This window comes from Leptosomus discolor, chromosome 6, assembly GCF_034619465.1.
Source record: "Leptosomus discolor isolate bLepDis1 chromosome 6, bLepDis1.hap2, whole genome shotgun sequence".
Classification (NCBI taxonomy): domain Eukaryota; kingdom Metazoa; phylum Chordata; class Aves; order Leptosomiformes; family Leptosomidae; genus Leptosomus; species Leptosomus discolor.
Window position 1 is genome coordinate 19,075,900 of NC_141396.1, and position 13,792 is coordinate 19,089,691.

The window sequence follows — 13,792 nt, forward strand, 5'->3', positions numbered from 1 at the left end:
ATTCTCCTAGTTCTTTCCCTAAATCCTGAATTAGACTGTTTTATGAAAACAGGTGCTCTAATGAATATTTATTATTCAGAACGAAGACCTTTAACACCAACCCAAATCTAATTTATTTTACTGCATGTTTTCAAAGCTTTGTTAAAGTACTTCCAAATAGATGACCACTATCCAGCAGGTGCTGGCTATCATATACAGATGTATTTATTTAAAGATGACACTTTTTGACTGCTTGGTACTTCATTCTGTCATTAATTAAAACAATGCTTAATGTAACTGCTGTCAGCTTCCACTTTGACTACTTCAATTATTAAAAACTACTAGATTCAATATCCTCCTCAGTTGGGCCACACAATATTATATACACTAATTGATTTACTGTTACTCATTTTTGCAACAAAATCAATTTTTCCCTTTGTTCATGTAATTTCAGTTCTACTTACATCCTATTTACTTGCTTAATTTATTCACCTGCTTAATCTATTCACTCACTTCTTTACCAGGCTAGTAAGAAGTTCTACTTCTATACCTGTCTATCGATCTATGATGCCCACTGCCTCACAAAATTGAATAAATTTCTTGTTGTGAAATAAACTTCCAAATACATTGCTGGAAAAAAGTCACCTTTTGGAAGAGCAGCTGGACAACATAAAACCAATACCCTAGAAAGAAGTGACTACTTTCAAGTCCATTTCTCAGGCTATTTCTATTAGCTTCACCATTCAATATTAATCCTTTCCCACACGTACCAGCCTAGACCAGCTGACACGAGGCTGCTTTCCCAACTATAGAAAGCCTCTTAGGCACTAGGTGCATTTTCTTTTGCTCCTTAAACAATATACATCTATTTTAAATATTAACACTTGCAAACTCTACTGCTATGATCTTTTGAAAACCCTTAATGGTCCTAACTGACAAACTGCAAGTAAGGGTTCCCCTGCAAGGAAGTGTGTCACTGTACCTGCATTGTGCAACAGCATCATGTACACCGCAATTGTACAAGAAACCACAGCAATCCCCTTTACTGCAAACCACTCAGACCCCAGCTGAAACATACTTGATTGTGGCTGAATAAGTTTAGCAGTTTTATCAAGATTACAGATGGGAAGACCTCCACTTCCTCCTTTGAATTTTCTGGCGGTATTAAAATCCACACCCCCACCTGCCCACAGACATCCTACCACTAGACATAGCCCACATAGATCATTTAATGTGACGCACTTTACTGCTATAGTATTTATTGCGGTTTTTCAGCTTGTCTCTGATAATCAATGCTTCAAACCAATGTTTTTAAGAAGTATTGTATGGGACACTTGCCTTCAGTTTTTAAACCGTACTTCTTTTTCTTGCACACATTATTTCCTGGATCTAACATTAATGTTCTCAATCAGCTGCAACTTTCTCCTCCTAAACATGTGTGTTCTTCTCAAAAAGGGCTATGTCGAAATCCCTGTAACGTCTACACATCAAAGCTTGTTTGCTGTTTTAACGAATTGGGAAATTGATGTACTATGATTATCTTGGCCATTCCTACTAATTATATTAGTTATTCCTACCGTAACTTTTCAGTGTTTTCTTTACAGGTTATTAGTGCTTTTAAGATCTCTCCCCTCCTGTCTGTCTTCTCTCAGTTATCAACCTTGTCCCTTTCTAGGGCAGAACATGTTAACTTCAAACCAGTCATCTACATGCTTTTGCTTTTTATCTTGCACTCTGTTCTGGCTGCCTGCAGCTTTTTCTGAGCTAGCAAGCCACAGGCAGAGGGAAGAACCCCCTTGATACTCTCAGAAGTACTATTGCTTATGCTTGCTAGAGAGGGGCAAAGAGAGGCACACACCTCCCTCCACACCCTTGACCATAGCTCTCCCCTTGCTGACACTATCTCCACCTCCTACCGCAACTTCAGTGGGTGCAGAAAAAGCACAGCTCCAAGAACCACAGAGGGGCAGACCTCAGACAATCTGGTTTTCCAGTTCAGTGAAGGTGAGAAAGCAGTCTGTTGTATTGTTGCATTAGATGAGCACAAATCAAGCCTTTCTACTTTTTTACTGGAAGGCAGAAGGCAAGCCATCCACAGGATTCTGTTCTCATTTTCAGGAAAAGAGAAAAACTGTTTTATTACATTAAGTTCAGGAGATGGGCAGAAGAAGGAGAAATGGCTCCTAGGCTGCAGCACCCTCACTGACAATGGTGGTCTGCTGGAAAACTAACTTTTTTTGCTTTTTCTCAGCTTCTTGGTGAATAAAGTGAGTGAGACTGAGCAAGTGTGTGTACTCACACATACACACATACGTGTAGACACACAGCATGGTGTTTAATAAGCAAGTTCAGGGTAGAAAAGAGAGGGGCAACTCCTTTCATACAGTTATTTCCATTCAAAATTAGTGCTAAAATACCTCTTGAACATGCATTGTATGGATAATCTTTAGTTTTTCAGTTATATATGACAGAAGAATCTGGCTAAATTATTTTTTAATTTCTAAGAACTAAGGTCTAAGTTTTTAAGAAAGAACCCAAACATTTTCAATTTGCTTAGTTGCAGCAGATGTTTTTACACCAATTACTTTTTAAAAACTAATGCAGAACGAAAATTTAAACTTTTTACAACCCACATTGGTGGAATTTTCAGAAGCAGTTTTATTAGAAGTTGCACTCCCATGATATTCAAAGATTTTCATCACCCTCGATCTTACTAAACATTTGCTTTCCCGCCCTCTAGTGCTCATATCTACTTAAATCTTTTATACAAGTCTGGTTTTAGAAACCTCCCACCACAGAAGTGGTCCGACTGAAGTAAAACTACTTAGTTACTGTGATACTACAAGTGATCTAAGCAGTACTTTTATTGTTGCTCATGTATGTATCGTACTGCTACCTGTGCAGTTATCTGAGAGGTAAGAATATTCAGGTTACTCTTCATTTTACAAATCTAACATACAGCAGTTTTCTTTTTCAGTTTTGGACCATATAATGGAGTTTTAAATGCATAAACTAAAGTTTAATTCTAGATTTATTATTAAAACTTTTTCACTGGTAGCTAAAGCTGTTAGCTATATATCAAACTACAATTTTCCACAGTATTTACAGTTTTTCATCCACATTAAAATCTTTTCCATTTAATGCAATTAATTTCCCCTGTAATGATATAGTTTGTTATAGTATTGTGTATGCTTATGTTTAAAACAACGGGTTGACATACTACATCTGCAATTACTCCCATGCTACCAGAAAACCAGTGAATTAAATTTATTTAGTGTTAAATGGATATGGAATGTTATACAGTACAGGTAAAGACACTTCGAGTAAAGCAGAACTAATTGCACAAGAGATTAAGAGTTCACCTCAATAGTCAGTATTATCAAATCATTACAGCTTCCATCTTCAGTGCAAGGTATGTCATGCAAAAAAAACAGCTCAAAAAATCCCCAGACAAAACCAACATTGTGGTACCACTTAAAATGCTATCATACCACAACATTTTACAAGACGTTAAGTGATCATTCATAGAGAATGAAGCATTTTAGCAACAACAACAAAAAGTTTTAAACATACTTAACAGATTTTGCATGAACACCAGTGCCAGCATTACTATACCTAAGGAACAGGCAACATGCTGGGAGAAAGTACCTAAAAATCAAAGCCTTTTTTATTCATAGCCAATGTTACTTTCTGCAAGAGTTATGCAATCTTACTACTCGGATTCCCCACATAACTGGGTAAGGTTGAATAAATTTTTACATAGAGCATAGTCACATAACCACCACATCAGCAAGACGATTTCATTATCTTGACCAGTTACTACATTTAAAACCATGGTATGATAACATGCCCTGCAAACAAACTGTCTTCTGGGACAGTGTCCTGTATGTAGAAATATAAAACAACTAAAATATATTCCTAAACACTTTAACCCCAAATGAACTATAATTTGTATTTACATATTTTTGAAATACGTAGGTAAAAAACTGCAGACGGGAGAGAAGCAGAACACACAAGAGAGCTATGATAGGGCTGACTGAACTGATCGGTGCATTCCAACCCCAAATGAGACTTGAACAAGGAGTTCTACCTTTCGTGCTCTTCCTGAACCCAAGTGGTCATACCAGGGCTACCGAACGCAGCTGCTGCCATGGAAAAGCTGCTCATCCTGCTCACACACTCCTTGCCTAGCCAGACGAGCACAGGGCACACCCCGACCAGTTCCACTCACCTAAAAGCACTGCAGATAAACACACTTCTACACACCCGCTTCGACTACAGCTTGAACATGAACATGGAAGAAACACAGGAGATGACAGGATGGTTTTTAACATTTCCACCTTGCAACACTCGTATCCTCAGGGCACCAACAGGTAGATTAATTTACCAAAAGAACCATACAACAAAGGCCAAGTTGTTTGCCCTCATATTAGGAATAAGCTATTTAACTTCCCGGCTTAAATGTAAGCAAGAGGAACTCAAGAAAGACCTCCTTGAGGTTAATTTTCCAGCTACATTCAAAGAAAATAATTTACTACAACTGTAACTTGCAAGGTCTACTAGCCTTGAAGCGAGGATACAGGCTAACCATACGTATAGTTAAATAAAAAACTTCAGAAGACATCTTACAGAAATAAAATATTAAACTCTAGGCAATAGGTGGAAAACCACTTTAGTATTCAGCTGGAACATTCTATTTTCATAGCCCACCATTCTCAGGAATGTATATTTCATAAATAAAAATATGGAACAAAAATTTGCATATTCAATCTAAAGCTGGATATTTCTAAACCTCTTCAGATAAAAATTGCTTTCTCCCTCACAAATAAGTGATAAACCCTGAAAAAGAAAAAAATTGGCTTTTCAAATCTATGGTGCATGAGAAAACACAGATGAACCAATAACTGGAAAAAACATTTTGTACAAGGTTGCAGTTCTAAAACACTTATATTACAAAGCAATGTAAATAAATACCAGGCTAGTACAAAAGCTCTTATTTACAGTTTTACAAATGAAAATGTTTTCAGTGTAAATGCAGTGTTTTAAAGAACACAATATTACTAAAATGAGTTCCTGTATAGAGCATTACAATTTCTGCTAAATTTCAATGCAGTATTGTATAAAACCATTGGTTCAAGTTAATTTTTGTTTATAATTTAGTACAGCCAAACCCCAGTTTATGCCTGGAATGGTATCTGTTAAAGTGCTGAAAAAGAGGACATTTCTGAAATTTTAGAAAAACATACTGTACATTATTAAAGCTTTATCAAGTCAAAAATGGTATATTTTGTTCACATTTGCTACCACACCACCTGTGGATGAAAGTTTTTCAACAACTCATAATTAACAGGATGGGAGCCACTGGTGTCTTGGCATCCAAAGTCTGATGTTTCCCACAAGTAATTCATCTTAAGCTTCAGTGGTGGCTTCAGGTTTCATAATCTGGTAAGTAATCAAGTATTCTGGATAAGCCTGAAAGAGTGACACACACATTATTATGATTTCATTTTCTGGATAAATTCAGAATGTTTGCTTAGAGAGGGGAAAGAATATTTATGCCAAAGAAAAGGCGGCAAAATGCCAAAGGCAAAATGCCTGGAGCATTGAGGAAGCGCAGATGCTTTCACCTGCAGCCACAGCCGGAGTTTGTTTTAAGACAAAAGCAAGTCCTAGCACCTTGAAAGTAAAAAAAAAAACCCAACTCATTACATGCCTTTATAAAAAAAAATGTCTGAAAAACCTAACCAAAAAGCTACTTACCTGCTCCCCTCTATAAATGACATATTCTGCCAATGCCAATCCATTTACACTGGGTCGCCCAGTAACTGAGTGATGTCCTGGGGGCGAATGAGCCATTTTCATAGCACTGAACTGCAAGAAAGACTTGCCCAGGGTTACACGACAAAACAGCAATTGCCTGTGTTAAAAGGGAAAAAGGACCATAAATACAAAATGCTTGCGGAGCTCCAGAAAGACTGTCTTCATAATTCAAAATTTTTACTTGAGGAGAACAGTTGAACTTTAAAGCCACTTTCATCATTCTCTGCAGTTCACAAAATTCTGAAGTTCTGTTTTGAAGGAAGAAGTTACGCTGCCTTTGGAAAAGCTCTTTAGCCTGAGGAAAGGGTTGGTAATAACACTGAAAAATGTTTATCTTAATTACTGGAATCAGCATGCTTAATGTACTCAAAGCTCAAAGATTGTCACTACCTTTTTGCTTTTTTTTTTTGTTTTGTTTTTGTTTGTTTGTTTTTTTTTTTAAATGTCTGTTTTTTTAAAAAGTTTTCTGAGGGTGCCCAACCCATCTCTCAGACTAACAACATAATCCATTTGTGTTCTAACACTGGATTTGTATCTAACAGCCAAATCAACATCAAGGCCGCGTGCAAACTCTAGGTCAACACGAAATATCTCATACTAGCATTTGTCACAGTATGTTACGTTGTTTTCATTACAAAACGAAAGAACAAGGGTATTTATTTCTTTACATATTTACTACTGCAATGGCATTTTTGTAGACTAATGTTATGTACTATTTTGCTCAGCTAAAACTTTTGCTTTTCTAACTCTTCGCACAAGACAAATTAAAAAAGCTTCTTATTCAAAACTTTAGAAAGCATAAAAAGACTCTGACATCTTCAATAACTCTAGAAGATTATTCTCTTTATTTGAGACTGCCAGAAAAGAGTAAGCAGCACGAAAAGGGGCAGACTCAAGGAAGGAAACTGGAAGACTGACCGTAACCCTTGATGCCAATGTAAAATAGCATGTACACAAACACCGAAATACTCTGGTTGAAATGATGGCCTCTACCACAGCTAACTCCATGAAGAGTAACTTAATTCTGAACTGATGGTGTCAATAAGACACAAGCATTTTCCAGAAAAGTGGATTTAAGAACTCACTCAGTGGTAGAGAGTCCACAAATCCACATCTGTATTTTGGTGTCTGAAGCAGCAGTGACCTGGGGGCTGACTGTTACAAAGTACATCCTCCTCAAAGAAATACAGCACCTGAGGATCACTGAATTTCTCCTTTCTCCGTAACAGGCCGTGGACTAAACCCTCATACTGCTGCATCTTTCACACAAGCATCTAGCAGATCCTCTTCACTCTCTGGCTACCTAAGTCTGATTTTTACAATAAGTTAAGGGCAAAAGTTGGGTTAAATGCACTGGAGAAGATTAAAGGTTCTTTAAGATTCAAATATCAGAATTTTCTAAAAGCCTCTATTGGGCCTGGCATATAGAGTGCTAAGAAGGTTTGGTTACAAAGCAAATCTTTCTTCAGAGAGAGACTCTGTGACTTGATGATCTCTAACATAATATACAAAGGCAAAATCAAATTCTTTTGAATGACTTACCTGTGGCAAACATAGCAAGATCTATCTTTGTGAATCGGACATCCAGTGCCACCTCCAATTCCATACACATACTGATTACTTTTGGAAGAATTTTCAGCAAAATAAATCCCAGCTCCAAACATGCCGCCTATATAGGCATGTCTCTCATCAAAGCCTTTGTGAATAATCGCATTTACAAATGGGGAGCCTAAGAGAAAGGAAGTAAAATATTGAAAATACAGTATAAAGATTTTTGTACATGTCACAATTCAATTATCCATTCACAACTATTTTTTGTACAGTTTTTCTATGTCTACAAGGAAATCAATTGCTAGAAATTCTGACCTCAGATTTACACAGCGGATTTGCTAGAGGTATTATACAAATGACAGTAGTTGGTAAGCGTACATTTTTAACAAAGATTTACAAAGGATAATATCCAAGACAGCTCTTGCTGCAAGGGAAGGCTCTATCAATCTGCACACCCTTTGGCAGGGCTTCATTCTAACCAGGATTCACCAAATGCATCGCTACACAAATCCTGTCTTCTTCCTAACACGAAGAAGTAGATTGCACTTAAAAAGCAATAAACGTAAACCAGTATTTATAGACTTGCAATGGTCATAAAATTTAGCCTTAATGAATAATCTGTTCAAAATGGTAGGATTCTGCATCTCAAGACACCTGATACCCATTCATTTTCACAAAAAGTGAAGGTTTTTTAGTAAGGATTTTTATAAGAGTATACATAAATATGAAAGCACCTTTAGAAAACAGCTGTTCTAAGAGAACATGGCATTTCAGAGTTATTTTGGGAATTATAGAGAAAATCTAAAGCCCTATCCTCCAGCCTAAAGATGATAAAACTGTATATGAAGCAGAATATTCCAGACGAGAATGAGAACAACCTATAATTGCTCAATATCTCCTGCAAGTGGCATACGTAAAGACATAGTTTAATGCTTAAAAAAATAATTATATAAACTAAAGACTTAAAAGAAAAAAAAAAAGAACACTCATAGAACACTCAGAAGGCATTAATTGCTTTGTTCCAGGGATAATTTTGTTATTACCCAACTAAATTAAAAGACTTTCCTTTAAAGACTGGTTGTTCCATTAAGAGGCCGTTTCCTCCTACACAGGTAGAGACCACAGTCAAAAGACAGGATTTAGATATCTACAAGTTTGGGCAAGCAGTTAATTATTGTGTTATTGCGGCTTCCAACAGTAACGTATAATGTTGGGAACTATGTAACTTTCATTGTAAGGACGTACCGTGAGCTTGCTTAAAAATGCTACGTATTTGTGCACAGGAGAGCTTTCAATTGGCTTTAATTTTTCTAATTATAAGCAATCTTTTCTGGAATGATGAACAAGAATGAGCTAAGCAAACAAGAAAACAAAAAATCCCACGCCAAGCCCCAAAACAACCCATAGCAGAATAAAGCTCGGGCCTTAATCATTTTGGTCATATAGCCGAATTAATAATTTAGTCAAGGAGAAGGCACACCCCTTAATCTCTATTGATAATTGCTAAAATGTTTTAACTTTGAACTTTGAAGTCTCCTCTAGGGTGAGACAAGGAAATGCAAATTTCAGAAGAAAGATGCAGTGTGTTCTATGTCCTCACTGTGAAACATACAAATGGTTGTTCATACAAAACTCATGCAAAAGGTGCATTTCAGTATCTCACCATGAAACAGCATCCTTTCATTAGCATGGTTATGATTCTCTTCAGAGACCTCTTTCCTCCTGTGAGTGTATCTTTCCCATAGTTTTTTGTTGCACACTTTCTGAATCTGAAACAGTCAAAATGTAAGTTCTGCCCTGAAACTGAAAACGTCTTTGCTTTACTTGACAGATGTTTAATCTACAGCAGTTATACCACAGTACACTTACACTTAAACAAGAAGACTCTCCTTAGAACCCAATGAAACACAAATTCTTTAACTTACCCTGCAGAAGTTGATTGTTGCAGCATAACTGAAGTAAATCATCATTATGTGCTTAATTAAGAATCAAATAATTTTAAACATCCGTGAAGCATTTAAATTTAGCAGGCTGAGTCACAATTCTACTTGAGTATCACTCCAAACATAGCTTGATGCCAAACCACTAGCAAAAAGTTCATCTGGTACATTAAGAAGTGTCTTCCATGAAGACTTCTAGAATACTTTTATAAGAAAGTGAATTATGTCCTCTCTGCAGAAGTATGCTGGACACTGCAAAGCCTTATGTGTGTAGGTACAGCATATCAGTTCTACTGGGGAAACTAGCATCAGTTCAGAATAAAACTTAGTACTACTTACTTGCAAATCAAAATCTCTATCATTTTAATGAAAATGACCATTTCTTCAGGGAAAAAAAATGATTGCAAAGCAAAATTATTAATAAAATTAATTAATTAAAAATAAATTATTTAAAGCAAGGTTGTCTACTGCCTGGTGTTTTAAGTTTCTTTGGCATTAAATCAAGCCAAAATAGGTACCCTTACTACCGTGCTTCAAGAGGTTTGCTTTTACTTCTTGCTGTTTTTTCCACCTGCCGTTCCCTCAACCGGAATCCTTCTTTTGTTTCCTATAAAAGCTTTTGTCTTTTTCTTCAAACACTCTGCAGTTTTCTGCGAGGTCCTTCTATGTCAATTTCTCACAAAATTTCTTAATGACTATTAACCCATACATAAGCAGGTATTCCATATAATCATCCTTTTTGAATTTCCCTGGAAGATGATCTTTTTCCTGTGCATGTCTCAGAGCGGCACATCTTACCATGTTATAGAACTCAACAAACAAATGTAGAACATTTTATGGACATTTTATTTTCAACCAAAACTCTAAAGGTGTCACTACCGACCACAAAAATGCAACAGCTACCTTTAAGATGTTGTATCTATTAAAGACTCCACCAGCATGTCCGCCATCTCTGTGCTCTCGGACAGTACTCTGCATCTGAAGATTGAGAATTTTAAAGGAGGATCACTTTGTTTCAGAATACATTCAACACACATATCCTTCACACAGTCAAAGAAATCAAAAGAACTAATTCTGTCTCAAAAAAACCCCCAAAAAAATCATACAAGAAGTTTTTAGGCAATGACTGTATGTTAAGTAATGCCAGATTTTGTGTATGCACACGAATAGATTTAATGATTTCTTTAAAAAAAAAACGCATCTTGAATAGTCCATGGTCTAGTTTTAAAATTGAAAAAGACCGTCACTAATCTCTTTAGAATATTGTTTCTTCAGAATTTTGTCCTGTGTGATGACGACACTTTAGAAGGAAGTGACTTAAAACTGTGTACAACAGGCAATTGGTAGCATAGAATTCATACGTTATATCAAAGAGCTCTTCTATATAGGAGTGGTTTTAAAATTACTACAAACAATAATAACACAAGTAAGAAAAAAATGATGGATGTCATGAGCACAGATTATAAGCAGCACAGTCAAAGTTGGAAATTTGGAGTATGCTTATGCAAGTTTTTCTTAGGCTTAGAGATGCTTATTGCACTGTTAAATTGCCTAGCAATACTTCTTTATCTTCTGCTTTAGTAGAAATAACAAGAACACTGAGAGACTCCAAAGAAAGGCATACCTCTTCTTCTACCGACTGAAATTCCTTATCTTCAGTGGAAAGATCTATGAGAATAGTTCCACTACCAGAAGTATTTAGAGTCAGGTATGGGTTAAGCCCTGTGAACATTACAAAACAGAACAACTGTTTCAGAAACTGCTTTAAGACTGCTTATTTGGAATGAAAACCAGAAAGAGATGGTTCTTTTTAAAAGGACAATTTTCTCAAGACTCCGTTTACAAGATGAAGATGTTAGCTGCTAAGGCAGGCAGAGATTACCAATGACTTTAACTGCCTTCCATCAGCCACACACGTTTGTGTGGATGTCAAAGTCCAATTCCTCAAATAACTTCGATTAATTTCAACTGACTTTTTCAGCATCTCTGTTTATAAACTCTACCCATATACTACCATGTATTCACTCTAAATGCCTTGAGAAGCATAGCAGCTCGGTCTGGATGCAGATCACTGCCAATCATTTTCACTAATCTGTGGATACTGATCAATCATTCCCTCAACAAGAACAAACATTTCAGACACACTAACCCATTTGCCTGTGCTTAACTCAGTATGTTAACGTACATGACAGGGAAACTATATGTAAGCAGTTGCTTACTTAAGAGTTCATTTCACCTCTAGGCAGTGAAACAGTAAGCAACCCGTCCCTGTACAGAGTCCATGACTACTGATGGCAATGGCATCATGAACAAGAGAATTGACTTGAAGTGCTAATTCAGTAGGAATATTTTTCCCATGGATCATGCAGAAAGAGCTAATAGAAGAACTAATTAGTCTGTGAACCTAAAAGGCCCGAGCTTGATACTGAATGCTTAAAGGCTACATCTCTATCATTCCAAATACACAAAAACCCCCAAACCCAACAACAAAGTTGAATTTTATGCAGAATCCATTGTCGATTTACATACAGACTTCAGTCACAACTGACAAGTAACAGGAACGTAATTACTGGACATAGGAATACAAAACCAGCATCTATCAGGTGTCTTTTGCCCGTGGCCTTCCCAGACAACTAGCAGGTGACCAGAGTTAGTTATGGGGCCTGTCATAATCTCTATGAAAAGGAATAATGTGGGGAAAAGTGAAATTACAGATTCATCCAGGCAGGAGCCTCATGTTAGCAGGTGCAACTGGAATAGAGTGTTCAGGAGCAAGAAATTCTGGCAAGGAAGCACCAAAATAAAGCTTTTCCACAAAAGCCCTACTAAATTCAAAATAATGGCTATACTGTGTTGAGGAAGAGATGCCAAAATACCAATGCAAACATACTTGAGTGCAAGAGCACAAGGTTAGGATATAGAAATTGACAAACACAAACAAACGACAACAATCCTCCCTGTCTCAAAAACACACCCTAGAAAAAAAAATTAAGAGCTGTTGAAATACTCAGTTAAGTACTTATGCTTGCAGTTAATGTTACAAACTAAAACGTCAAGCCTTTTACGGCAAGACAGCAAGAGTCTAGAAAAGAATGTGGGTGGGAGTGGTGAAGAATTTAGATGTTTGACATTTTGTCCATATACAAACATATTACAGTATGTACAGATATACATATGTTCAAAAACACATCAGTCCTACTTGGAAGGCAAACCCCATATATGATTACTGGTTGTGTAAACTTAGAACTCAAATAGGACATGAGGCTGAAATGACATCTTAAAAGTAACTTCGGTCCACAATACACAATGAATCTGTCAAAAACTATCAGTCAATTAAGAGAAAATTACAAAGATTCACTTAAATACTTCATTACTAGGAAAAGGATTATCTTTAAGGTTGGTTAATACTGTTTTAAGGAGTGAAAAATAACTTAGAGCTTGGGATAGTGACTCCCTCATTAGTGCAGATTTTAGAATGAGAATTCACAGATGGTGAATTCAAGAGGGGAAAAAACCTACCAATTCTAACTAATTTATTCATTTTCCATGAAACACAGATAAACAATAGTAAGTGATGTTTCAGTGAGACAAGGAGGAAAAAAAAGGTTTGGTTTTTTTGTCTCTTAAGCAGCCATAGTTAAATGCATCATACTATTCCCAGGATTGTGCTCATATTAAAGAGGCTTTAGCATAAACTTCAATACAAGCCGAAGCTGTTAAAGCAATTATGTTAGTTTTGGTTCACTGGAAGGACACTAACTGTACTTTTAAAGAAACATATATAAAAGAATTTCAGCTGGCTTTCTCAGAGAGCAAACACAGTATTCTTTTGCAGAACTCAATGGAACAGTACATTACAGGCCCTAACCCATCAACAGAACGTGCTCTGCTCTCCAGAGTGCTCCGATGAAAAGAAATAGTCCCTACCTCAAAAAGCTTACAATCATTCTACACTAGATCTACACTTCACCTAAGTAAACACCAAACATTGATCGTGAAGAAAAATAAGTTAGAGAACTGAAAGGGAAGACTCACAGTAATTCACAGCACAAATAAAAGCATTTATGTTTCAAGTCAGAAGACATTCTTATGATTTGTAGTGCCAGTTTCTAGGACAAGTTTTGTTAGTAATTCTTTTTGAGATTCAATAATACAAAACATTTATAAAGGTGGATTCATAAAGGCAGTGTTACGTGAAACAAGTATATACCTTGCTGTCCAGAAATCAGTCTTTCAACTCCTTTAATGATTTTATGCCTATGGCCATAAGCATTAATTCCAATTTCTTTCAATTCTTTGTGTCCCATTTCAACCAATACATCCAGTGTTATCTATAATGAAAGCAAACCCACTTTTTTGTGAAACAGCATAAACAGACTAGAACAGCTGCCAGCGACAGTGAAAATATACCTCGCAACAGCTGAGATAAAAAGCAAGAGTGAAAAGAATATGAACACTGGAGACGAGTATTATTCTTGTACTTTTACTCAACTGTTTTCTCC

General features: G+C 36.4%; 1 protein-coding gene across 2 annotated transcripts in view; it reads right to left on the bottom strand.

Annotated features, from left to right (window-relative positions):
• Positions 1-2,617: 2,617 nt before the first annotated feature.
• TNKS2 (tankyrase 2) overlaps positions 2,618-13,792 on the bottom strand; it is a 33,030-nt gene continuing 21,855 nt past the window's right edge. For both annotated transcript variants that reach the window (XM_086467254.1, XM_086467253.1), the window contains 7 exons: positions 13,501-13,621; positions 10,915-11,012; positions 10,194-10,268; positions 9,014-9,119; positions 7,342-7,528; positions 5,740-5,896; positions 2,618-5,451 (listed from right to left, as the gene is read on the bottom strand). In XM_086467254.1, coding sequence (XP_086323380.1) covers positions 5,389-5,451; positions 5,740-5,896; positions 7,342-7,528; positions 9,014-9,119; positions 10,194-10,268; positions 10,915-11,012; positions 13,501-13,621 — 807 coding nt within the window. In that variant the 3' untranslated portion in view covers positions 2,618-5,388. The remainder of the gene's footprint in view (positions 5,452-5,739; positions 5,897-7,341; positions 7,529-9,013; positions 9,120-10,193; positions 10,269-10,914; positions 11,013-13,500; positions 13,622-13,792) is intronic.